Source organism: Leopardus geoffroyi, chromosome E1, assembly GCF_018350155.1.
Source record: "Leopardus geoffroyi isolate Oge1 chromosome E1, O.geoffroyi_Oge1_pat1.0, whole genome shotgun sequence".
Taxonomy (NCBI): domain Eukaryota; kingdom Metazoa; phylum Chordata; class Mammalia; order Carnivora; family Felidae; genus Leopardus; species Leopardus geoffroyi.
In genome coordinates, this window is record NC_059330.1 from 36,499,671 (window position 1) to 36,523,198 (window position 23,528).

At 53.0% G+C, this 23,528-nt stretch overlaps 1 protein-coding gene across 1 annotated transcript; it reads left to right on the forward strand.

The window, feature by feature from the left end:
* Window positions 1–8,140: 8,140 nt before the first annotated feature.
* HOXB13 (homeobox B13) lies at window positions 8,141–10,223 on the forward strand. The gene is made up of 2 exons (XM_045491003.1): window positions 8,141–8,951; window positions 9,970–10,223. Exons 1-2 carry the CDS (start codon window positions 8,348–8,350, stop codon window positions 10,221–10,223), a joined length of 858 nt encoding a protein of 285 aa, XP_045346959.1. The 5' UTR covers window positions 8,141–8,347.
* The last annotated feature ends 13,305 nt before the right edge of the window (window positions 10,224–23,528 follow it).

The window sequence follows — 23,528 nt, forward strand, 5'->3', positions numbered from 1 at the left end:
ACCACAAAGGGCCCCTGGAGGAGGAGCTGGTCTACCGTCCATCTTTGCCGGCCCTGGTTCCAGCCTTGGCCAGCACCCCTGGGATTGCTGAGGCTAGAAACACCATGCAGAGAGGGCTGGTGGGGGGAGGGGGGAGCAGGGGACAATGAATGATGCAGAACCTGAAGGTAGGCTGATATGGGGGATTCCAATCCAAGGCTGGAGGGCACCCTTCCCCCCCACCCAGATCCCTGTCTGCATCGGCCAAAACACACACACACACACACACACACACATGTAGCCAGAGATCTGAACTGGGCCTTGCCAGATCCCCGGGGTTATTAAGGAATTGGTGGTGGTGAAGACATGGGGCGAGGGTCTGCTTACCATGGCTCTTCCCCAGGCCTCCATCTGGGCCTCTAAGGCTGAGCCCCGTTCTAAGGGAAAATTTCCAGGCCAACCCTAGGAATAGGAAACCGAGAACCCTGGTCTTGCTCAGTGGGGCTGGAACAGCCCGACCAGCAGTCCCTCAGCCCGGGAGGGCGTGCCTTTGTGGCCAAGCTTTGGCCCTGTAGGACCTGGTAGATAATGGAGCCAAACTTGTGGAGCTTCTCCATAATCATGTCCCAGTCAGCCTGGCTTTGGGGGCTCCCCCAGGGCAGGCGCCGAGAGGGACAGTCAGGGCGTCACTGGAAGTTCCCACATTGCATCCAGCTGCCATAGCTGTCTACCTTCTGGTTTCATCTCTCCGTCCCGCTCCCACCATGGCAGCTCGGAGCTTACTGGAACCAGAGAACCCCCAGTTATTCTGAGGTCAGTTCACTCTGGTGTGAGCAAAACTGCTTCTTTCTCTTGGCCTCTGCCGTCCAGCCACTTGAGCACACGGCTGGCGAGAAAACTGAATGATCTCTGAGGATCCTCCCCACCCCGAACACCAACTGACCAGTTCGAGTAACTACAGAATTTGGGACTTCCGATCCTTCAAGGGGAGAAGAGAGAAAGGGGAGGCCCCCCCAACACCCCCCAATCAGAGATGGCCCTGATTAACAATTCCTTGGGAGAAAGCTTTTCTACCCTGTTAAGCTCCTAGATCCTTAGCCCCTGGTGTTAGTTTTTATACAGTAGCCTCCAAGATCAGAATCCGCTCCCAAGCCCTCCCCCAGCCATATAAGCAACTTGAAGGGAGAGCAAAGTTCTTCGTGTCTCTGGGGAAAGATTTCTGGCCTCCAGGGCCAACAGCGGATACCAGTCTCCTCTAATTGTGGACCAAGCCATAGACTCTGTGGAGACCAAATAAAAAAAAAAAAGTTGTTTTTTGGCAGGAGATTTTCCAATTTAAAATGAAGGGCATCTCATCCACCCTCTCAGAGCGCTTAGAAAACCCCTGAAGGAAGCTGGAGAGGGAGAGGTACTAGTTTAAGCTGGTGATCCAGAGCTCAGAGCGCGGCTCCAATCCCAGATCTCATGTTAATGGAGGGGTTCCCTGTGTATGGCCCAGTACTGGCTCTGGACCTTGAGGGTCGGTGTAGACGGGCGGCAGACAATCGGCCAGATTCCTCCCGATTTATAACATGCTGGGGTCTGGGGTAAATGGCTGGCCCAGAACCTTGGCGGCCTGTCTAAGATGGACTTTCCTGCAGGTCAGAATACTTAGGTAGTAACCAAGAATCATCTGACTGTCATCTCAGGCTAGGGCTGAGATTCAGAGAAGCAGATGGTGTGTGTGTGTGTGTGTGTGTGTGTGTGTGTGTGTGAGAAATGCCTACTTTTCTCCTGCCCCAACTTTGTTTCTTGGAACAAATAACTTAGTGGAAAGCAAAGGGAAAATCTTTCGCTGTAGAGGTGGGGGAGAGAAAAAGAAGGTGGGGCCACCAGACGGTCAAGTTCTGGACCATTGGAGGGGGTCTCAGGCCTGTCAGCAAGGGAAGTGGGGGAAATCAGGGCAAGAAGTTAAATCTCTCAAACGGTACTCTCCCCTAAGCCTCAAACCGACAGCTCCACTTTGGCCAAGGAGGTGGGTATGGATTTGAAGGGGCCTTGGTGCTGACTTTCCACTTGACTGCCTGTCCACCAGCAGCCCTGAGAGTAGCCAGCCATTTATCCTGATAATTATCATCTAGAACCACATGCACCTGATAGAAAAAAAACAAGGTGGAGATGGGGTGGGGAGGTCGTAAGCGACTGAAATTATTTTCTTGAATTTGCAGGTAAGTGTTTTTTTTTTTTTTTTTTATGTTCCTCATTCCTGAGTCCCATCCAGGATCGCAGGGGCGGGAACAAAGGAAGCCGAGTCTCTGGGGACCCGGGAAGCTGCTGCAAACCCCAAAGACGTTGGTTGTGCCTCTCCGTTTGAGGATGCCACTCTTGTTACTCTACTCCCAGTGGGTGCATCATTGAGGAGGTTAGAGGGCTCCGCAGAGCATTACAGGATGAGGGGTAGAGGAGGTGATCTCCCACACCAATTTGGTCCTATTTAATGGGCTACCGTGGAGTTTATACCCTGGGGCTGACTGCCCCAACTGAGTCAGCCCGAGATGGTCTCAGGGCAGGGCTCCCTCAAGGACCTAATAACTGTGCCCCGCCCTAGATCCTCTCAGAATAATCAGTGGCCAGCCCAGTGGCCTATTTGTGGCTCTAAGGGTTTCCCTCCCCACTAACCTCCAGGACCTCCAGGAATGCTCCCTTTTCCTGTTCGTGCTTCTGCCCAAAGTGAACGCTGAAGCGGGCCTAGAGATTTGTCCAGCCCTCCGCTCCTTACACAGGCAGAGGAGAAAACAGAGGCTCGGAGAGGGGAAATGATTCTGCCCACCCAAACCTTGCTCTGCAGTGCCGCCCTCTAGGCTCCAAATTCCTAGTGGTTTGGGCCAGATCCACACTGGGCTCTTCTGGGTTGGGTGCTGGGGTGGGTGCCGGAGGTCGTGCTCCCCAGCAAAGCCCAGGGTGGGAAGAGGCTGGGGACTCTGGGGGCTGGCAGGGCCTCCAACTGGACACACAGCACACAAGGCAGGCAGGGAACAGCGTGCTTGAGGCCCACAGTTGCAGGACCAAAGGACTGGAGGCTCTTGGTCTCTTTTCAGCGACCCTCAGTTTTGCCCCCCGGCCCCCCCCCCCCGCTCCTCACTCTCTCCCTCCCTCCCCCTGCTCCAGACCCCCACTCACGGTTCTTGGGCTTGGCTAAGCGCTTCTCTGGTTTCCAGGCGCCATCAGGGCGGGCGCGCCGCTCCTCTTAGCAGACCGTCTTTTGATCACTCCTCAGATCCAGTGTTCCGTGCCCGAGGCCGTGATCGGCTCATTTTGTAGCTCTCTCCTACAGTCTCCGCTTCGAAAGCACTTGAGTTTGTCCTGAGAGGGTCCTAATCCCCGGGGATGTCTCCAGGCTTCTCTGGGTGGGGAGAGACAGTGGAGGTGGCCGCGGCCTCCTTCTCAAGAGCCGTGCCTCCAATCTCTGATTCTTGTAGCTCCTGGACCAGGCCGTCAATTTGCCCGAAAGACTTTCCTCTAAGGTCGGGAGAGGCCCAGCCTGACTTCAGTTCCGAGAGAAGGGCCTGGGCCCCCTGTCATCCCCAACCGCCGGCAAGGCCCCCGAAGCCGGTGACCCACTCCAGGCCGCCCTGCAGACCGACCTTGCCAAGGGCCGGCTCGGGCCGCCTGCGGAGAGGCCCCTTCCAGACTCCGGAGAAGAACAATGGAAAATTGAGAGGATCCGAAAAGGAGAAACTGAGTGTGTGCGTTGGGGGCAGGGGGCAGAGGCAAGTAAATCTGAGAGAAGAGAGAAAGAAATTGAAAAAAAAAAAAAAAAGACATAAAGGAGAAGGAAAGACAGAAAAGGAGGAAGGAAGGAAAAGAGAGAAAACGAAAGAAAGAAAAAAGAGAGGAGGAAAAAAGCAAACAAAGGAAAAATAGGGTAAGGGACAGCTAGGGAGAAAGGGACCGAAGGCTACATAAAGGTACACGGGGATGGGGAGGGGGGCGAAGGGAAGCAATACAGACAGAAAGAAAGAATGCGGGAAAGAATGCACGAAAAGAAAGATAATTAAAATCGAAGGAAAGAAAGGCAGTCAGGACAATACAGATGTAAAAAAAAGAAAAGAAAGATACCAAGAGACTAAAGACAGACGAAAAGAAAACACAGATGGAAAGAAAAGAAAGGATGTTAGAAAAGAGAAAAGAGCACACACCCCATTAGGCCCCCTTCATAAAGGAAGCGGCTCCAAGCAGTGTCGCGGCAGCGGAGCCCTGACCTTTCCAGAAAAAGAACTGTGGCCACCACAGATAAATTCGCCTTACTCTTCACGGCCGACCTGAGGCCTTCGGTCGTCGTGATCATATACCTTGTTCCAGGTGGGAGAACGAAGACAGCGGCGCTCACCTTGCTTTACAAAACATAATACATAATTTAACCACTGCCCCAAGTGGGCCGAGGGGGCGCCGCTCGCCCCCTCCCCCTCGCCGGCGACCCGAGCGCGGGCGGGGGCGGGAGCTGACAAGGAGGTTCCAAGTCCCCGGGGCCGGAACCCCTGGGGGCGGGCGGTCGCGCTCAAAGGCCCGGCTGTAAAGGTCAAAGGCGGTCCGTGGGGCCGCGCTGAATGGGCTCCCGGAGGTAAACAGACTCTTAACTTTCAACTTGGCCTTGACCTTCCCGGAGGTGTCTGGGCGGTATGTAAAGGAGCAGCTGAGGCTTTCAGCGCGTTTGGCTGGGTCCGTAAAGGGACCTGGGGGGTGGGGGGGACGGCCCGGGGTCCTGGAGGGTCTGCATGGAGGCTCCCAGCAGGACACAAAGGAGTCTGTGGGGCGGGGCGGGGTGGGGGGGTGCCGGGGGGGGGGGGGAGGGTTGGCTCGGCCTGGGCAGGCTGGGAGGTCAGGAGGCCCCCTGAGACCTCAACCGAACTCACGTCGGGCTGGAGGGAGGATTTGGAGGCTCTGAGCCTCAGTTTCTCTTTGTGGAAATCTCAGGCGTACACAGCGCTGGGAGAGGCAAGTGAGGAGAGGCCGGTAGTCTTTAGGGCAACTGTCCCTTTCTCTTCAAATAAGAAAAGGTGGCTGTAGTTCCTTAGACACAGATACACATACAGAACTCGTAGGTGTTCAGTTTATAAAATGCTCTCAAGTGCATTCCATTTAAATTCCATTTAATCTCCACACCATTTCTGTGAAGTAGGAATTATTGTCCCCGTAAGGAGACAGATAATTTTTACAGATGAGGGAGTTCGTCGTACCTTATCTGAATTCACTAAACGTCGATGACAGGTCACAGAGAGACGGACATGCATACACATGTACAAGAAGCAGGAACATATGTCATATGCTAATAAATATGACATCCAGAAGGATTCCCTGGGATCTAGTAGATACTAAATAAATTGCAGAGTGTAACAAAAACAAAAACAAAAATCCTAGAGTATTTGTATTGAAATGTATCTGTTTACACGGGAGTCTCTAGCACAGCTGGAGAGCTTCTCCCCTGGCAAGGTTCGAGTGAATCATCTCTGCGTTCCAGAATGCAAGGTTCGAGTGAATCATCTCTGCGTTCCAGAATAATGCTGAGCTCAGCGCATTTCCGTGGACACGAACCAGAGCACTACATATCCCCAAATCACATATATCTGTGTGATTCATCCATGTTGTGAATAGCAGTAGATTTTTTTTTTATTGCTGTGTAGTACTCCCTTCTTTAATTATAGCACGATGTATTTACCCATTGTACTACCGATGGACATTTGGGTTGTTTTTGTCTTTGAACTACAATGAATTAAGCTGCTTTGGACATCCCGGTACCTGCCTTTTGAGGGACATAAACATTCATTTCTGTTGGGAATATGTCCAGGAATGGAATTGCTGGGTCATAGGTATGACTAGAATTATGTACTTTGGGGGGCGCCTGAGAGGCTCAGTCGGTTAAGCGTCCAACTGGCTCAGGTCATGATCTCGCAGTTCGTGAGCTCGAGCCCCGTGTCGGGTTCTGTGCTGACAGCTCGGAGCCTGCTTCGGATTCTGTCTCCCTCTCTCTCTGCCCATCCCCTGATCACACTCTCTCTGTCTCTCAAAAATGAATAAACATTAAAAAATTAAAAAAAAAAGAATTATGTGTTTCTAAGTTTAGGGATCTTATATCTGTACTGTCACCTACAGTAAAAACCAGTGACAAGAGGTGCCTGGCTGGCTCAGTCGGTGCAGTGCGTGACTCTTGATCTCGAGTTGTGAGTTCAAGCCCCACGCTGGGTGTAGAACATACTTAAAAAAAAAATTGAAAAAAATTGTAGTCTTTAGGTAAAAATCCTGGCAGTTCTGTCTTTCATTATTACACAAGCAAGAGGCTAGGAGAAGAAACTGGAAAGTATCCAAAGAGATATCTCCTCCCTTTTCTCTCATGTTGTTTTCAAATAAAATAAAACCTAGTGAGGATTTTGTGCTTGGTGTCTTCTGTTATTAGCAATGTCCGTGGAGGGCGAGCTATGATCTCCACTACAGCCCCACAGCTTGGGGGAAATTCCAGTTTGTATGGGTGCTTTCCTGAGAGGTGGCTCAAGTTCAGGTTCAGGTTGGTACGGTTGGGCATGGCTGAGCCCACCGAGAGTCAGGGTGGATTGTTTCGTATAATCGCCATGACCCTGGTGTGGAATGGAAAAGTTCCTGCCTCCTCCAGAAAAACTGGGGGTTCTAGAAGAAGTGGACCCAGAAGGATTTGATTTGGGAGGGGTAGCAAAGGAAACAGAAAAACCTCTGAGGAACTGTGAAACGAATTGGTTGGAGTCTTCTGAATGACACTGTACAATAGGGCCCAACGGAGGGACCTCCAGCAATCCTTGCGGTGTTTCGGGCTCTCTCTCTCCCATCCGGCTTTCCAAGGAAACGTACATCCTGGAGGAAGCCAATAGGGGGTTCTGGGCTTTCTGGACACTCAGCTTGGGTAGGAATGTGCCAGGGCCACGGTGAGTTACCTGGGGCTCTTGGGAATTAAGAGGAGAACCGCAGGGCAGAGAGGCTGGACATCTTTGCACAGGGCAGGCTCCTTCTTCCTTGGGGCCCAGCACCCCTGCAACTCGTCTGCTTAGCCAGTTAGGCCTGGTTTCCTGGAAATTCCTTAGATCCCAGCAAAGGGGGAAAAGAGATCCTCTTTTCTGGCTGGTACTTCGGGGTTTTATAAGACCCTTTCCCACTCCTGCAGCCCAATTCTCTCTTTCCCTCTTGGTGCTGTCGTCCCTCGGCCTCTGCCTCTCTCTGAATATACAAGGCATCTTTGTGCTCTCTCCTTACTTCTTTCCCCACCATGAAACGGAAATCCGGACCCCCTTTCGCAGGCTACAGCTAGAAACTCCATTTCCCTTTCAGATCTGAACGTGGCACATCCCAGGCTCCAGATCTCCCGTCTTCTCCCCAGCTCCTGTCCCCCTCCCTCTCTTGCCCCACCCCACTCCGGGAGCCGGCGGCGGGGCGGTAGCTGGGATCCCGGGGTTTGTGTGTGTGTGTGTGGGGGGGGGGAAGGGCTTCCCAGGCACTTCCCTGGGCAGCCTATTACGCGCATCCGGAATAGGAGGGGCACCTGGAGTGAACTGGGATGCTTGCCCCCCCCCCCCCCCCCCCGGGACCTAAAGCAAGGGGCTCCCAGAAATGCCCTCTAATCCCCATTTCCCAGCCTCTTCTGGTTCAGACACCTTCCCAGGTTCCCCTTTCAGGCACAGAGCGGCCTCCTCCGGGCCCCACCCCCGACTCCCCTTCCCCACCCCACCCCCACCATGAGATGCACACTTTATAGGGAGAGCTTTTTATTCTCTCGTTAAACCTGCCAAAGCACCGGAGACAGAGAGCCAGGGAGGGAGAGGAGGCTGCGGAGGTGGGGGGCCGGCTCGTTGTCTTCTCTCCCTCCCCCTCCCGCCTCTCCCCTCCCCCCCCGGACGCGGAGCTGGGTAGCTCCAAACTGGAAAGCAGAGAAAGGACACTTCCTCTCGGTTCTTTTCTGGTTTCCAAATGCAATAAAAGCGAGGGAGAGGGAGAGAGGGAGAGAGGGACTTAGGGAGGGAGGGAGGAAGGGAGGGAGGCGCGCGGAGGGAGAGAAGGAGGGGGAGGAGGAGAGAGGGAGGGAGGGAGAGGGAGAGAGACACACTGGGAGAGAAGCAAGGGTAAAGTATTTTCGCAATTTCTGCCATGAAGATTTTACTAGCTTCTCTCCCCAAGGCCACAGCCAATCAGCGCGCGTGCCCTGGCACCTGCGTCTCCTGCGTCAAGACGGCCGGGACGAGCGAATGCAGGCGCCGGGCGAGCTGGGAGCGATTTAAAACGCCTTGGATTCCCGGGGCCTGGGTGGGGAGAGCGAGCTGGGTGCCCCCTGTATCCCCCACCCCCGGCACCCCATGAGCCGACCCGCGGCCCCATGGAGCCCCGCAATTATGCCACCTTGGACGGGGCCAAGGACATGGATGACTTGCCCGGGGCGGGAGGGAGTCGGAATCTAGTCGCCCACTCCCCACTGACTAGCCACCCAGCAGCGGCGCCTACGCTGATGCCCGCCGTCAGCTATGCCCCCCTGGACCTGCCGGGCTCTGCGGAACCGCCAAAGCAGTGCCACCCTTGCCCCGGGGTGCCCCAGGGGGCGGCCCCGGCTCCGGTGCCTTACAGCTACTTTGGAGGCGGGTACTACTCCTGCCGAGTGTCCCGGAGCTCGCTGAAACCCTGTGCCCAGGCGGCCACCCTAGCAGCCTACCCCGCCGAGACTGCCACGGCCGGGGAGGAGTACCCCAGCCGCCCCACCGAGTTTGCCTTCTATCCGGGGTACTCGGGACCCTACCAGCCTATGGCCAGTTACCTGGATGTGTCGGTGGTGCAGACTCTGGGGGCCCCCGGGGAGCCTCGCCACGACTCCCTGCTGCCTGTGGACAGTTACCAGTCCTGGGCCCTCACCGGGGGCTGGAACAGCCAGATGTGTTGCCAGGGAGAACAGAACCCGCCAGGGCCCTTCTGGAAGGCAGCATTTGCAGGTAACTTGCCCCACTACTTTGGGTCCCGTTGGTGCTGAGTGTGGGTTGTAGGCCCGGCTGGCACTTGCATGGGAGGAGGTGAAGGGAAACTTGGGGCTGGTGAGGAGGAGCTTGTGGTCCTCTGTTGGCTATTAGGACCCTGAAGGAGGGTTTTAGGCCGTTGAAGAGCCTGGTGGAGCCCCAGAGGGTCAGTGTGCAGAGGGGGGGTGGGGGGTGGTGGGGGGTGGGGGGTGGTGGCTGAGCTGGGTGTTTTCTAAAGCCTGCGGGCCACCAGGCCCCTTCACCTCCCTAGGAGGCTTTGGGACCAGCTTCTCAATATGTCAGAGTGTTTGGTTCCCCTATCACCTCTGAGGGGCTCAGGCTGTTCCTACCTCAAAGATCCCAGGTTTACTTCTGCTAAAAGGCTAAATGACTCTCAATTTAGTGAGTATGGGGGTGGGGTGTGTCGGAACAGAGATAATGGATGTTCTGTAAAAAATACAAGCCCTCCTTTTCTCTCCAATGAATTTTCAGTTTCCACAGGAAAATTCAGATTTCCTGCAGTCATAACCTAGGGGTATGTGTGTGTGGGGTGTGTGTGTGTGTGTGTGTGTGTGTGTGTGTGTGTGTTGGGAGCGGGGACAGAAATGTGTTCCCTTCTGTACATAACTTGGCTGTAGACTCTAGGAGAGTGGCCAGGAGTGTGAAAATGCAGGTGAGGGTGGATGTATGTATGTGACCCTGGGCAAAGGTCTGGCCGTGTGTGACGGGTGTGTTTCCAGACCTGCAAGCATGAGGACAGTGTTAGGTAAGGGTGATCCGCAGGATCCTGGTCTTTCCAAGCCTCAGCGGTAATTAGAAACGAGCCGGAAGTCGAGGTGTCCCGCTGTGCTTTGGGGGAGTGGGAGCCCGCGTGTGTCTGAAGGGCCATCCGGGTGCTCCTGGAGAGTTACTTAGCTTGTAGGGCCTGGGTCTGCGCGTGGGCTTGGGGGCAGAGGTCTGAGCGTGGCTTTCTCTCCCTCCTTCCGTCGACGCGCAGATACAAGCGCGCAGCACCCTCCAGAAGGCTGCGCCTTCCGACGGGGCCGAAAGAAGCGCATTCCGTACAGCAAGGGGCAGTTGCGCGAGTTGGAGCGCGAGTTTTCCGCTAACAAGTTCATTACCAAGGACAAGAGGCGCAAGATCTCCGCGGCCACCAGCCTCTCAGAGCGCCAGATCACCATCTGGTTTCAGAACCGCCGGGTTAAGGAGAAGAAAGTCCTCGCCAAGGTCAAGACCAGCACCACTCCGTGAGGGAGATCCCTGCCTGGGGAGGTGGGGGGTGGGGTAGAAATGGGAGTGTCCTGGGGAGACCGGGAGACTGCCAGTGCTAGGCTGGAGCGCAGGACTCTAGTGAGGGGCTCCCACAGGTTATACTCGTCACAGGCCACACCTCTTGGGCTGTTCCTCAGGGATGGTCTGCTGTACCCCCATATGTTCTAGGGAGCCAGTGAGGCTCAGAGTTACAGTCCAACCCACCAGAGTAAGCCACCACCTACAGGACCTGTCGCGGTCATCATCATTCATCTTAGCGGTGACAGTAATTACTATCACCAGTATGAGTTCCCATGATAATTAGTCTCCTATTTTCTATCTAGAGCTCTGAAGAGCACCTTAGAAACCGCTTGCATGGATTGAGCTGATTATGAATAAACTTGGAAGGAGACCCCTGGCAGGGAAGCTTCCTCTGGATCCCCTTCCATTTCCAAATCCCACCCCCCACCCCAGTGACTGCGGCAGAGAGGAGAAAAGGCACATTCATCCCTGCGACTACCTACCCCTACCGTTGCTCATTTAGCATTTTTCTCAAGAGGACACACGGGCAAGAAAGACAACACGGGTGGGCACCACTCCCTCCCTTCCCCACCCACCCCCTAGGTTGTACCGAGTGGTCTCAGAAGTCCCATCCTCAACGCTTAGATTTTGTCCTTGTGTGAAAATGAAGCCAGCGTGCTGCCCTCCCGAGTCCGTCCTCCTGCCTGGAGAAAAACTAAGTTCGAGAAAGCGCCCGGATAATTCCCCACCTCTCATTTCCTCCCCCAAACTTCCCAAGTCTTTCCTTAGCGTTCCCGGTGGTTCTGTCCAGGTTACGATCCATCGGGCGTTTGGAAGCCACATGAAATAGGTATTTGCGGCCTTGTAGATGTGCCCCACCCAGGCACAGAAGGTTACAGAACCAGAGAACCGCATCCCGTCCCACCCTACGGGGCAGACACGTCCCAAACCCGCTGGACTAGCCAGGCTGGAGAGAAAACCAGAAAATGGCCCTTCACCACCCGCTTGCCCCCACCAAGAGAAGCGTGCGGGTCTCAGGCTTGGGAGACGGGGCAGGCCCTTTGTGGGTAAAAGAACAGTGGGTGCCAGAAACCCAAAGACCCAGGATCAGGCATGTTCAGCAACGGTGGCTGCAGATTTTTTTCCCCCTTTTCCCTTTGCGCTGGCTCGAGTACCCTGAATCCTGGGTGGGTGGAGGATGAGGTTGGTGCTCATGTCAACTCCCTTTTCTCCATCCAAGTAGACAGAGACTTGGCATGTAGAATTCCACGAGCCTGGGGCAGACTGGCTGCTCGAAGGACTTCCCCGCTGTGCCTGCTCCCTCACGTCGTACCTGGGCTCAGTGCCCTGCGGGATTCACCACCTTGGCCGTGCAGCAAAGTGGGCCGGTTTGCCCTGGGTCTTCCTGCAGCCTGGGCTGGGGCATCCTGGCGGGCACACTCCTCGTGATCCAAGTGGAGAGGGTCTGCACCTCCCATGATCCCAGACGCCACCAGGAGCACCCTGTGGGGGCCGCAGTCATTGTCCCAATGGCCTCTCCAAGCAGGCTCAGGCTCATAGTTCTCCAAGTGTAGCCAAGGGATTGGGGCGTTTACAGCCGGGCGTTCGGGTGAAATCCCAGTTCTGGCTCCTCTCCTGGGAATGAGTTGGGAAGCGACTCAGAGTCTTCTAAATCTATGTACCAAAGAGGAGCCCAGGGTTGAGGGGAAAGGCCCCAAAGGTGGCCGGTCACCCTCCCCCCCCTTGGGTCTCCTTAGACTGTGTCTGCTTGGGGGAGGTGTTCCTTTTGTGATTAAAAAAAAAAAAACAATGAAAAAACCCTCCCAAGCCCTGTGGTCCAGTTTAAGCTAGTGGGCCTAGGGGGAGGCCTGAAGGAGTCAGAGGCCTCGAGACTCTGCAGCCCCGGGCTCTAACTCTTCCACGCCGCTATAAGGGACTTAAAGTTTCGGGGGCTCCTCTATTATTCGTTTGCGACAATTTCCGAACAAAAGATACGGGAGTTTAGAGATTTATTTCTCTACCAAGGAGTTTGTGCACGATTAAAAAGGCAAGGACGCCCCCTGCCGGCAGAAGTTTGCTATTTCAGGGAAACCCGCCGGTCGGCTTGGCCTCAACTCCTCCAGGCCCGGCCGCTGGCTTTCGGATGCCTGGGGGTCTCAGGCCTCCGGAGTAAGTGCAGTTTAGGGCTGCTTGTGAGGGCGCCGGGACCCGGAGTCGCCTGGAATGGGGCCAAGGTATCGTCAGTTGTATCGGTCCGGCCAGCGAGAGACCCAGGAGGAAGGCAAAGTGGGCAGCAGCATTGATCTTAAATATAGACCACATTGGGTAGCAAGGCCGCGGCGCCATCTGTCCTGGGTCTGGGTCTTCGTTCCACTGGAATATTATTTATCTTCCTCTGCAGACCAGTTCGCGGCGACACCCTCCCCCCACCCCCAGCCGGAGTGATTTACATAAGGAACCTGTGCAAAACAAAACAAAACATTTTTTTTTTTAATTTTTTTTTCAACGTTTATTTATTTTTGGGACAGAGAGAGACAGAGCATGAACGGAGGAGGGGCAGAGAGAGAGGGAGACACAGAATCGGAAACAGGCTCCAGGCTCTGAGCCATCAGCCCAGAGCCTGACGCGGGGCTCGAACTCACGGAGTGCAAGATCGTGACCTGGCTGAAGTCGGACGCTTAACCGACTGCGCCATCCAGGCGCCCCAAAACAAAACATTTTAATTGCGTTTGGCTTTAAAGCCTCTCATGACATCCCTTTGCAAACACCCAATTTTACTCCGAGGCAATTTTACCCCCTCCCACCCAGACCGAGCCTTTAAAACAAACAAACAAACAAACAAAACCCTCTCACCAATTTGTGTTAACTGACGACAAAATCCATACACCTACGTTAACTTGTCTGCTGCGATTTGCTTTTAAATCGGGCCATGTTTAGATACCGGAGAGCGGGTTTTGCTAAAAAACTAGGCTGAAACATGTGAACGCCACGTTCCCAAATCGGTAAATTCGGACAACATTTGCACGAACAAAATACATGTAGAAGCGCACAAATACACTCCCGAAAACACACCGGGTGTGTTTCCGCCAATGAGGCGGAATTCTCGGAGCGGTCCTCCAAGCCCTGTCCGTACTCCCCCAAACACCCCGGGCTGAGAGTCTCAGCAGCAAGCGTCCGAACGGGATCGTAGGGTCGCGTCTACGCTGGTTCCAGGACCGCAATCACTTCTAACGCCAAAGCAGTTGTATTTTATTAGGCTTCCAGAGGCCGAATTAGGGGGTCGTGGTGGAGAAGTGCGTAGACGCAACCTCCGGAAGCTCTTTTGGAATCTAAATTCCCGAGGCCGCCCAGAGGAGGGCCAGGCCGGGGCTCCAGCCCTGGGGTCCTTCACTCACGCTGGGAAACGCTTCCGACCGTTCCGGAGCCCGCGAGGCTGCGGCGGGCGGAGAATCCGCACAGCGGCCCCCCACCCCCCCCCCCCGGCCCCCCACCCCAGCCACCCCTGCTCTGAGCCGCTCCGGAGCCGGAAACTGCCCTTTGCGGCAGGAGAAAGGCTCTGATCGAGCCCCCCCAGTTCTCCTAGCGGCCCGGCTCCCCTCCTCCAACGCGAAGAAGACTGCCTACCCCCCACTCCTTCCTCCCCGTCATTAAAGTTTTATCCGAGGTTCTAAGTGCTGCACTTTAATTAGGTTTCCTTCAGGAGAAACTCTCGGTGTCCCGGGCCGCGTCCGGTCTCGTAGAAACCCCGGAGCTACAATCATGGATTGGATACTCAAACCTCACTAAAGCGCGGCTCCGCTGTTGTTGAAGAAATTTACATCATAGTCTCACCCACCTGAACAGTTCCTCTCCAGGAAAGGGGGGGGGGGGGAAGCACCAGAGTGGCCCTGGCCTTTCACCCGAGTCGGACACCCTTCCGCTCCCCCACCACCACCCCCAGGCGTTGATCTGGGCCTGGAGAGAGATTTAAAAAACATCCAGTGGGGAACTGATGCGGGCCTTTCCTCTTTTGTCTGCTACAAGTTACCTCTGTGTGGAAAGGGGGTGGGGTGGGATGGTCGAGCAGACAGAGAAGGAAAGAATCCCACCACTGACTCCCCTCCCCTAAATTGTCCCCAAGGTGAAAGAGGGGACGCCGGCAGCTTGCGTTCAGTCGCCCCTAGAATGATTAAGAGGGAAATTGAGTCTGTCGGCACCCGGAGGGGAGGGGAGGGGTGAGAAGGGTCAGGGGCTGCCGTTGAACTTGAAGTTTCAGGTTGGTGGTCTCCACTGCCTCTGCCCCACTCTCCTAAACGCTTTGAGGGAAGAGGGAGGAAGGTGGGGGGAAGGGCGGGGGGGGGCACCTCCGGCCTTGGGAGGGAGAAAGTTAAACTGGTGGGGGGCAGGGAGGAAGGCCGGAGAGACTGGGAGACCTGCTGGGGACGCTGAGGTTGGGAGGTTGGCCGCCAGGTGAGGAGGCCTCGGTCTGCACTGGGGAGGAGATACCCCAGCCTTCCCCCGCAGTGGGGAGCCCTCTCCCTGAGCCCCGCCCCAGACTCTGCCTGGAGGGGGGCACCCGTCCTTCCTTCTCTAGCCCAGAGTGCGCAAACTGAGTCCTGCCCCACTCGGGAGGCTGAGCCTTCAGGTCGGCGACTGCCGAACTCAGGCCCTTGACGCCAGCTGAATTCCGGGCTTGGCCTTTGCAGAGAGAACAAGAGTGTTATGCGCCCATTTCTCAGACCAGGGACCGGCCCGTTTCACTACCTTCAAGAGTGCGTTTCTCCCTAATAAGGTAAATTAGCTAATCTGTGGGCCAAAGGCGTCACCGCTCTCACAGTCTGGGACCGGCCTCAGGAGGCCCTGGAGGGGTCTCCCCAGGAATGGGTGGGCCTCCACGATCTAGGTGGGCAGGGAAAGGGGGGTAGAAGGGACTTGAGACCAGAGACCGACCACCTGGGGAGGGCACCTCCACGGTGGTTCCTGGCGAGACAGCCGCACAGCTGCCTGAGCGGGAAGGGACAAAGAAAGCGCTTCGCAGCACGCGGGACGGACACGGCCCCGGCCCGGGAGAGGCTGGCAGGTGGCAGTAAGCTCCAGCGCTGGGGCCCCGCACGTGACCTATGTCTGTCCCCCACTGGGTGGTGTCCTGGCACAGACAAAATTAATATTATCGTTAATGCTATTGTTATCGTTATGTAAAATCATAAATCTTTACAACACGCCTAGTTTTGGAAACTCCGTGAGGATGAAATGTAGTGATAACACGGATGATTGACAAACTCACCCTAAAGGGCAAGGCTCTGGCCCTTTAAAAAAAGTAAGTCAGCATACCATTGTCTGGGAGCCGCTACCTTTGGCTCCCCCCCCCCCCCCCCCCCCCCCCCCCGTTCCTGCGTCTTTTTCAGAAGCCTGGCGAGTGCCAGGATCCGAGAAGCAACTGGAGGGGACACATGATGCTGCTGGCACCCGCGCACAGGGGCTCAGAGCCCCAAAGGACAGTCGCGGGAGGTGGGGCCCATGCCCAAGACCTTAGCCACTGACACTGCTAATTCATTGGTCTTGGGGTGGGGGGCAAGGACTCACCTGCCCTTCCCTCCACCCCAAGCTGACCCCTGCTCATGTTTCCTTCCGGACCTACTACCGTCACAATGACAAAACCCACAACTGAGTATATAGCTTATAAAATGAGGACATTGAGGGGTGCCTGGGTGGCTCGGTCGGTTAAGCGTCCGACTTCGGCTCAGGTCATGATCTCTCGGTTTGTGAGTTCGAGCCCCGCGTCGGGCTCTGTGCTGACAGCTCAGAGCCTGGAGCCTGCTTCCGATTCTCTGTCTCCCTCTCTCTCTGCCCCTCCCCTGTTCATGCTCTGTCTCTCTCTGTCTCAAAAATAAATAAACGTTAAAAAAAAATTTTTTTTTTTAAATGAGGACATTGAGACCAAGGAGGGTAAGTTACTTGGTCAGCGTCATCCAGCCTACAGTGGCAGGGGCTCTTAATGTCTAAGCTTCTCTGTCTACATCCCCAACATGCCTCTTTTCACAAGGTCCCACTAGACACTGACAGACGCCTGTTTCCATCAGGAGCCGAGCCCTGATGTCACACAGGTGCACTTAAACTCCCTAGACCTTGGCCCCTCTTGGGTGCAACAGGGAGATTTGCATAAATGCAAAAAAAACAAAACAAAACCAAACCACACCAGGATTAAAGACAAATAGAAATTTGGTTAAACCCACCACTCATTTACCCGGTGCCTACAGGATGCAAAATCTTCCACGGGGGGGGGGGGGGGGGGAGGCTGGAGGAGAGACATTGGAGAGGCCATCTCCCATCGCGTTGAGCCCTGCCTCTTGGTTACTGCCACATCCTGGGTCTGCTGCTTCCTCAGTTGTGACCTCTGACATCGTGTGGTGGGGTAAATGATCACAACCGAGACAAATGGGGGGAACAAGGAGTGTGCAAGATTCGCCCCTCATCCCCTGGCATCTGGAGTGTCCCAGAAAAGGGCCTGTTGGAGTAGAACCTGGGAAGATGATTAGAATATCAAATCCAGGAGGGAGGATGCCAGTAAAACTCGGGGAGGGGGCCGGAAAACGCAGGTCGTGGCCAGAGAACGGTCTGGTCTGGGCTCTGGGTGGGCAGAGCAGGCAGGGGCCTTAGCACTGGGTCCTGAAAGGTGGGCGTAGCCGGAGTAGGGATCAGACAGCTGCTTGCCATTCAGACTGTGACCGCCCCACTCCAACCCGGGGGGGACACGCACCAAATGTTGGTCTCGGGGCTACAGGCCGCACACCAGAGGCCCCAGGCAGGGGACAAAGAGATCCATACTCTTTCTGAGGGCCCTCAGCTCCCCGAGTCTACTTGGGCCCAGCCCCGCGCCTCCCGCCCGAGACCTGCGCTCTGCCTTTGTCTGATGGAAGGTTGAAGTTCGGTGCCCCTCCCCCTCCAGGCAGGGTTTTGTCATTGAACTTGAGTCAGGCTATAAACATTCCTTCACCCCTCCCGGAGGTGGACCTGGACGCAGAGCCGTTGGAGACAAAGGGGCCTGGGGAGGGTTGTGGAAGGATCCGGAACGCGAGAGGCCTGGCTTCTAGCCAAGCCTTCGTTGCTTTATCAACGAGTATCTGTTGTCTTTCTCGGAAAACTCGCCTGATCTGCGTGAAAAATCCCGGTTACTGAGGCTGCACGGCAAGTTAGAGCAATATTTCAGTCAGGATCAACCTAGTGTAATTTTTTCATTTTCGCTCTTTCGTAATTCATGTTTTCTTACCTTATTTTTAGGCAGCAAAATCTCCAATTTTTTTTTTTTTTTAATGAGTAGGGAAAACAAATGCATAAATAGCCAAAGAAGGGCACCTGGCTGGGTCAATCGGTAGAGATTGCAACTCTTGATATCCGGGTTGTGAGTTCGAGTTCCACACTGGGTGTAGAGATTACTTAAAAAAAAAAAAAAAAAAAAAAAAAAAAAAATCTTAGGATCCCTGAATGGCTCATTCGGTTAAGCATGCCTCTTCTGCTCAGGTCACGATCTCCCGGTTTGATGAGTTCGAACCCTGCATTGGGCTCTCTGCTGTCAACGCGCAGAGCTCGCTTCGGATCCTTAGTCTCCCTCTCTCTCTTCCCCTCCCCCGTTCTCTCTCTCTCAAAAATTAACATTACAAAAACTTTAAAAATTAAATCTTAAAAAAATAGCAAACGAATAATGGCGAAAAAAAGGTGAATTATTAAAGAACGTTCCAGTAGGTCATGCCGCGACCTATTTTCAAAGCGCCCCTCCGTCGGCGGGGTCATTCCAGCGGGCGGTGGCCGAGGCCCCAAAAGCCCGCGGTCCCCTCAGGCTCTGGAAACTTGAACTTGGTAGATGGGGCGTCCTCCCCACGCCCGCACCCGTGGCAGAGGAAAGCCAGGCCTGCCGCGCCGCCAGAGCCGGGAAGGTGGCGCGGACTTGCCAGCCACCCGCCGGCCGAGGCTGCGCAGAGCGGCCTGGTGAGACGGAGTCAGTTACTCTTTATTTCCTTCTTCTGTCTGTTTTAAAGACTCTGGGATCCCGGAGCTTGGGAGGATCAAAGACTCGATCTGCGGGCTTCTCCCGGCTTCGTGAGATCCAGTGTGATGGGAACAGCGCGCCGGGAGGCGCGGCTCTTCCGGGTCTTGTGCGCGGCCGGCGTCCCTTCCAGCGAGGAGCCCCGCGACCGCCCTGAAGGCACCGGATCCCGGCGAGCCAACGAAAAGCCCCCGGCCTCCCGATTTGGGCCAGATGAAATGCCCGGAGGCAGGTCCGCAACTGGCAACCCGGAAAAGAGGCCTGAGGGGGTTGGACGGATAATGCTCGCCAAGTTCTTCCCAGCCCTTCCATTTGGCTCTACCTGCGCCTGGACGTGGATCAAAGGGGTTTGTTGTTTTCTCTTTCTCTCCAACGTGGAATCCCCAGGCTTTCTGGGCCCTGGAAAGAACCCAGCCAACCCTTCTCCCTTTGTCTAACTTTGGGGGTGGGGGAGAGGCGTGGCACCCGGGGCAAGTGCACGACCCGGCTCACATCTCACTGAACTGGGCCACGTCTTTTAGTGCAAGTGGGGCCACTACTGTCATCTGGACCAAGAGAACCCTAAATTGGGACTTTGTGTGTGTTGGGGTGGGGGTGAGGGGTGGCGGGGAGGCCGAAGCTGCGAGAAGGGCTTCTCAATTTTAGTTTGTTGGGTTCTCACATCCCTGCCCTCCCCTCCACTCAGCTGTGTTTCCGGGAGGAATCACCCGAGCCGAAACGAAAACGTTTAATTGAAAAAAATAAATGCAAAGGCCTAATGGAATGAGCCTCCCAGAAATGGCATTAATTAAGCCTCTGGCACTTGGGTAGTTTTGTGTTAGTTCGGCCCGGCATTTGTGAAAATTAAGGATTTAGAGTGTTCCCGCCCGACCGCTTCTGTGGAATCTGATTCAGAGTAAAACAGGCCACATTTACAATTCCCCAAAAGCTTCAGACTAAAACACATTGAAATGATTACCCCCGACATTCCTGGCTTAAAAAAAAAAAAAAACCCTCAACGTACCAAAAAAATATATCCAGATCAAAGAAATAAATATATGGGGCTTTAAACACACATTCTTTAAAAACTTTTAAATAAACAACCCTTTTCTTAAAGTTTTTTTTTTTTCCATTCATGATTTCAATGTTCATGTTCTACAATTTGCAACCACTGTTTTTAGTCGTGTCTCCCTCTCCCTAACTTAGTTATATGCATCCTGTCCTGGTTTTATTTTATTTTATTTCTTTCTTTCTTTCTTTCTTTCTTTCTTTTTTTAGAAGCAAGGTCTACACCCAACATGGGGCTTGAACTCAGGACCTGATATCAAGAGTCACCAGATGCCCCATGGCTTTAAAAAACACTATATATACATTGATTACACCGTAGGCAACTTTCCAAGTTATTACAGTCTTCAAAATGCCGTGTAAAAATGCATAATATGCCACAAAATGTGTTGTCATAGTTTAGAAAATCATTTCCCCAATGTTGGTCATTTCGGTTAACCCACATTTGAAAACAGGGTTTTTTTTTTTTTCTTATTAGAAAAGTATCACTTTTTCATCGTCAAGAATTTCAAAGATAACAAATATAAAGACGAAAATAAAAATCATCTCATATTCTAAAACCCAGAGTTCACCAAAGCTAATCTTTTGGAGAATTTTCTTCAGTCGTTTTTCCTTGCCTATGTGTATGATGTCAAAACTGAACTTCTGCATGAACATTGGTGCACCTTGCCTTTTGATTTAATATTAATTAGTATATTCTCAGCGTCATTTAAATTTAATTTTATTCTCAGTGCCACTAAATATTCTCCAAAAGCATGATTTTTTTTTTTAAACATTTCATTTTTTTTTTTCAACGTTTATTTATTTTTGGGACAGAGAGAGACAGAGCATGAACGGGGGAGGGGCAGAGAGAGAGGGAGACACAGAATCGGAAACAGGCTCCAGGCTCTGAGCCGTCAGCCCAGAGCCCGACGCGGGGCTCGAACTCACGGACCGCGAGATCGTGACCTGGCTGAAGTCGGACGCTTAACCGACTGCGCCACCCAGGCGCCCCTGCTTGTCTTTTTTAGGTAACAGATTCCTCCTTCCCAGTATTGCCTGGGAGGGAACATTAAGGGGAGCCTTCTAGAATGCTTGAAATATTCTGTGTTTTGATCAGGGTGGTGGTTACAGGGGTGTGTGAAAGATTAATTAAGCTGACCACGTAGAATTTGTGCACTTTTAACATTTTAAACTGCTCTCTCACGCCTACAAGCTCTATGTCTGTTTACTTAGAAAAAGAACAATGCAGGAAATAAATGGGTGAAGGAAATGAGCAAGGGGTGGGGACCAACCCAAAGTGGATCGGTTCACCCCTTTGCTAGGTTCACAGAGCCCAAAAGTAAATATTTGACAGCTTGTGATGAGCGGGGTTGGGGGCGGGGGCAGGGGAAGAGCCTGGCCCTCCTCCCCCACCCCTGTGCTTAACCCTTGTTAAGCAAAGATGGCTTTTCTATTATAGTTGCACTCCTGCGGCTCTGAATTTCCCGAGTGAGTAGACGAGGAGTAAAAACAGGGTAGAAGAGGTTTACAAAGAGAGTTAAAATGAACATATAAACAGCTGACCCTGCCATCATTGTCCTGGGAAATAGAAGTGGGGTGCTTTCTATATCGCGTAAAAATTTAACAAAAAAACTCAGGAAAACGGTTCATTTTGGATCTATTTTATAATCTACGTTTTCACTTCAAAAGATAGCAGGCAGGACCTGGAGGCTGTAGGGACAACGCCCCTCCCGGATGACCAGGAGGACCCGTGAGAGATTGGAGTAGTGTCTGGTCTCTGAGTGGAGTTTTATTGGCACTTTGTGCCATGCTGTGTGCTGTCCAGAACACATGCTTAATCCTTGGGACGCTGCAGGAGAGGGAAAAAAAAAAACCCTTCAACCTACTTGGCACGTTATTTTCCTATTGTGTTTACGATGGAAGACGATCACAGCCACTGCCCAGTATTCAGCTGGGATTTTTCACTTATTTTTATTTTTTATTCGTTCATTTAAAAATGTATTTTTATTAATTTCATTTAATGGTTTTAAGTAGGCTCCACACCCAACGTGGGGCTTGAACGTACGACCCCAAGATCAAGAGTCACATGCTCTACCAGTCAGGCGCCCCTGTGATTTTGTTATTTTTTAATTGTCATTTCACTCCCTTTCATTTAGGATCAAGATGAAGTTGATTTTTAATATCTGACGGAGACACCAAAGACATCTTTCCAAGTCAGACAAATATACGCCGGGTGTTTTATAAAAAAGTTTCCTCCTCCCCTTTTGAGGTACAACATAATTCAGTAAAGTGCATTAATTTTAAGTGGATGGCTCAAGGAATATTTACTCATGTAACCATGATTTAGAACAAGACAGGAACATTTCCTGCACCCATGTAGGTTCCTTTCCAGTAAAATATTCCAGAGATAATTGCTATTCTGATTTCCATTGCTATGAATTAATTTTGCCTGTTCTTGAACTTGATATAAATTTGTCTATTTGTTGTGTGTGTTGATAGTTTATTCTTTTAAATTGCTCTATGCTACTCCATTTATGGACATACCGCAGTTAGTTTATCCACTCACCTTTAAAAAAAAATTATTTGTTTAGGGGCGTCTGGGTGGCTTAACTGGTTAACCGTCCGCCTTCGGTTCAGGTCGTGATCTCGTGGTTTGTGGGTTCGAGCCCCGCGTCAGGCTCTGTGCTGACAGCTCAGAGCCTGGAGCCTGCTTGTCTTTAAAAATCAGATTGTTGGGGCGCCTGGGTGGCGCAGTCGGTTAAGCGTCCGACTTCAGCCAGGTCACGATCTCGCGGTCCGTGAGTTCGAGCCCCGCGTCGGGCTCTGGGCTGATGGCTCGGAGCCTGGAGCCTGTTTCCGATTCTGTGTCTCCCTCTCTCTCTGCCCCTCCCCCGTTCATGCTCTGTCTCTCTCTGTCCCAAAAATAAATAAACGTTGAAAAAAAAAATTAAAAAAAATAAAAAATAAAAATCAGATTGTTTATAACCAGTGCCAATTTTCCACACCTGGGGCAAGTGCTCAGATTTAAGAGGAAGAAAAACCCAACGTTGATGGATCTGATGACATCTGCTTGAATTTCGATACTGAGATTCTTTTCAAGTCTTGAGGACCGGGATCCTTGGGAGAGAAGAAATGTGGGTTTGCTGATAGTAGAGCATTAACACTCAGGCTCTATTCTTCCCGTGGCTTCCCTCCGCTGGTCCAGTCCTGGGGCACCGTGGTATCTTCAAGTTATATCTGTGTGGATCGCACTGAACCCCCAGGTGCAAGGGCACAGAAGAACTGTGGCTGGGGTCAATGGTCAGGATCAGCGGGGCCCAGCGGCTCGGGGGTTAGTGCTTTTAGCACTCCCGTCTTTTAGATGGAAGCGATTCTCCAGAGTCCTGATTTGGAAGCTGAGCTATGACTTGGGAAATTTATTGCCCTGTGGTCTTTTAACAAGAAGTGATCTATCTTCCCGGGCAGAACTTCCATTACCGGTGACAGGTGCCTGGAGCCAGCTTATTAAAAAACCGTCGTTTCAACCCCCACAGCGAAGGTGCCACGGCGTGTTGGGACAGAATGCTAATTTCCAGCTTGCCGTCATCATCTGGGACGTGGAGACAGCGTTATGAGCATTTTAATATTCAAGAGGAACGAAACCCAGTGCTGTTTCTGTAGCTGCACCCTGAGCCCAGGGAGCGTTAGGAGCTGCCTGTATTTTTCAGGCAGAGGTCCCGTGCCCCCAACCCAGCAGGCTGACACAGCTCCCAGGCTGTCACTGGCCGCCTTGGGCTCCCGTGCCCTGAGAGTGGATCAGAGAAGTCTGGACGAAAAGAGCAGGAGAAATTTCATGAAGATCTCTCAAGGTTGAGCCCGTTTTTATGCACCCCCCCCCCACCGAGTTTCTCTCCTCCCATTCCAGCTGAATTGTCCAAATTATCAATGAACTTTTATTTTTTTTAATTAAAAAAAATTTGTTTTAAATGTTTGAGACAGAGAGAGACAAAGCATGAGCAGGAGAGGGGCAGAGACAGAGGGAGACACAGAATCGGAAGCAGGCTCCAGGCTCTGAGCTGTCAGCACAGAGCCCGACGCGGGGCTCGAACTCACGAGCTGAGATCGTGATCTGAGCTGAAGTCGGACGCTCAACCGACTGAGCCACCCAGGCGCCCCTCAATGAACTTTTATTTATTATATATATATTTTTTTGACAGGGCACAAGTGAGCAAGGGGCAGAGAGAGACAGAGAATCCCAC